General features: G+C 45.3%; 1 protein-coding gene across 1 annotated transcript in view; it reads right to left on the bottom strand.

The window, feature by feature from the left end:
- Positions 1-751, bottom strand: part of LOC107112947 (serine/threonine-protein kinase/endoribonuclease IRE1-like) — a gene marked incomplete at its 5' end in the record, with an annotated part of 10683 nt that extends 9932 nt beyond the window's left edge. The window contains one exon of the mRNA XM_015414157.1: positions 562-751. Within this exon, the coding sequence (XP_015269643.1) occupies positions 562-751 (190 nt within the window). The remainder of the gene's footprint in view (positions 1-561) is intronic.
- Between the last annotated feature and the right edge of the window lie 936 nt (positions 752-1687).

The raw sequence follows: 1687 nt of genomic DNA, 5'->3' as shown, positions 1-1687 counted from the left end.
ATGATGAAGCCTCGCCCCTTGCTTCCGGCCACCCCGCTTCCAGCCCTCATTCAGCCAGGAGGAGGCAGGAAAAGAGGGAGGGTAAGTTGCTTCCTCCCCGCCTCTCCCCACCCCTGCCTGCCTGGGGTCAGGGAGGGCCTTGGCGGGGCTTCCTCGCACTCCCTCCGGCTTTGCAGGTCCACCGCCGGGCCCCTGATGTCAGGGGGTGTGGCATATGCTAATGAGTTATGCTAATGAGTTCCCCTAGCTCTTTTTCTACGAAATGACCCCTGGTCTCAATCTGAACGGGACCCCTTGGGAACTTAGTTCCCGACAGCTGCTGTCAGACTGAAGGAAAAGTGATTTGGGTTGGTGGAACCCAGATGTGAATCATTAAAACATGCAATGTCTAGTTTGGTCCTTACTGCGGTTAGAATACAGAACAAAAACTGCTATCTAAAGATGATCATGACTCCTCTACAGCACAACCAAGACATTACTTAGCTTGAAACTTTCACCCTCTGAACTGCCAAGTCTCCCGCTGTCAGAGCTCACACAATGTGCCTATAACCCAGAGCTTACCTCCTGTAAAGTGGCAGCACAGAGCTCAAGGGCTATGTACTGGAACTGACGGTCCTTCTCCGTGCAGAAGTAGCGGATCACGTTCGGATGTTCGTCGGATTCTCGCAACAGCTGCACCTCTCTGTCAGCAAAGCTGAAGCATTCGGGGAGAATTCTCTTCACAGCTACTGCTCGGTTATCAAATGTCCCCCTGGAGATGTGCCAACACACAGCAGAGAAACCCCTTAACCGTTAATCATATCGCTCAACTAGGTCCTGGCTTGTACTAGCCATTTCTCATATTGCCATGCTTGAAGATGAGCTCTGATCTACACATACAGGCATGGAAAAGAAGCTCATAGTACTTTGAGCACACTTTGAGTTCTCTCTCTTAAAACGGAAATATTTTTTTTTAAATGCAAAGAGCATATACCAGACTGTAGCTCATTGATATGTTTTATGTAGGAATACATTACTAGGAAAGGTATCTCAAAGTGCTTTCACAATTTGCTGTAAGCCAGTTTTTAACATCAGTCTGGCAACAGCTTCATATTTAAAGAGACTTCAGTTTAGTTTGGACAGAGCAACAAATTGGATATATTGACTGGGAAGTTGACATGAGAGGTCCTACCCATCTGTGAAACCACTGGAAAGACAATATGATCAGAAGCATGCCTTTTCTAACACAGAAATAAAAAGCAACATGAGAAGCAACCCCTAGAAGAGTGGCAACCCCCCCCGTATCTCAAAGAACAGCCCCCAGAACCCAATGTGTGCTGGCACGAAGAAGGTAAGATGTACACTAGAATCAGAAGTAATGGACCATCAGGTATAAATGCAGCTGCAAGCCACAGTTGTGCAGGGGGGTGGCAGTATAAACTGTCTCCAGAGATATAAGTGAAAAATGTTTTCACACCACATTTTTAACTCATATCAAAATAATTTCTAAAAACAGTCTCATATTTATGGAAGCTCTTGAGTCTTCTATCGAGGATGTTCATTTCCATCAAGGACAAGCTTTTGAACTGTATGTTACAACTAAAAAGTAAGTAGGCAAAAATTCCCATTAAACCAAAAATCTTCCAAACCTAGAAATCAATGTGTGCATTGAAAAGGACAGCATGGTATATGCCTGTGTCTGTTAGTG

This window comes from Gekko japonicus, unplaced genomic scaffold (genome assembly GCF_001447785.1).
Source record: "Gekko japonicus isolate JY-2015 unplaced genomic scaffold, Gekko_japonicus_V1.1 scaffold6253, whole genome shotgun sequence".
In the NCBI taxonomy this organism is placed as follows: domain Eukaryota; kingdom Metazoa; phylum Chordata; class Lepidosauria; order Squamata; family Gekkonidae; genus Gekko; species Gekko japonicus.
The sequence above is the reverse complement of the archived record's forward strand: the minus strand, read 5'-3'. Positions and strand labels throughout refer to the sequence as shown.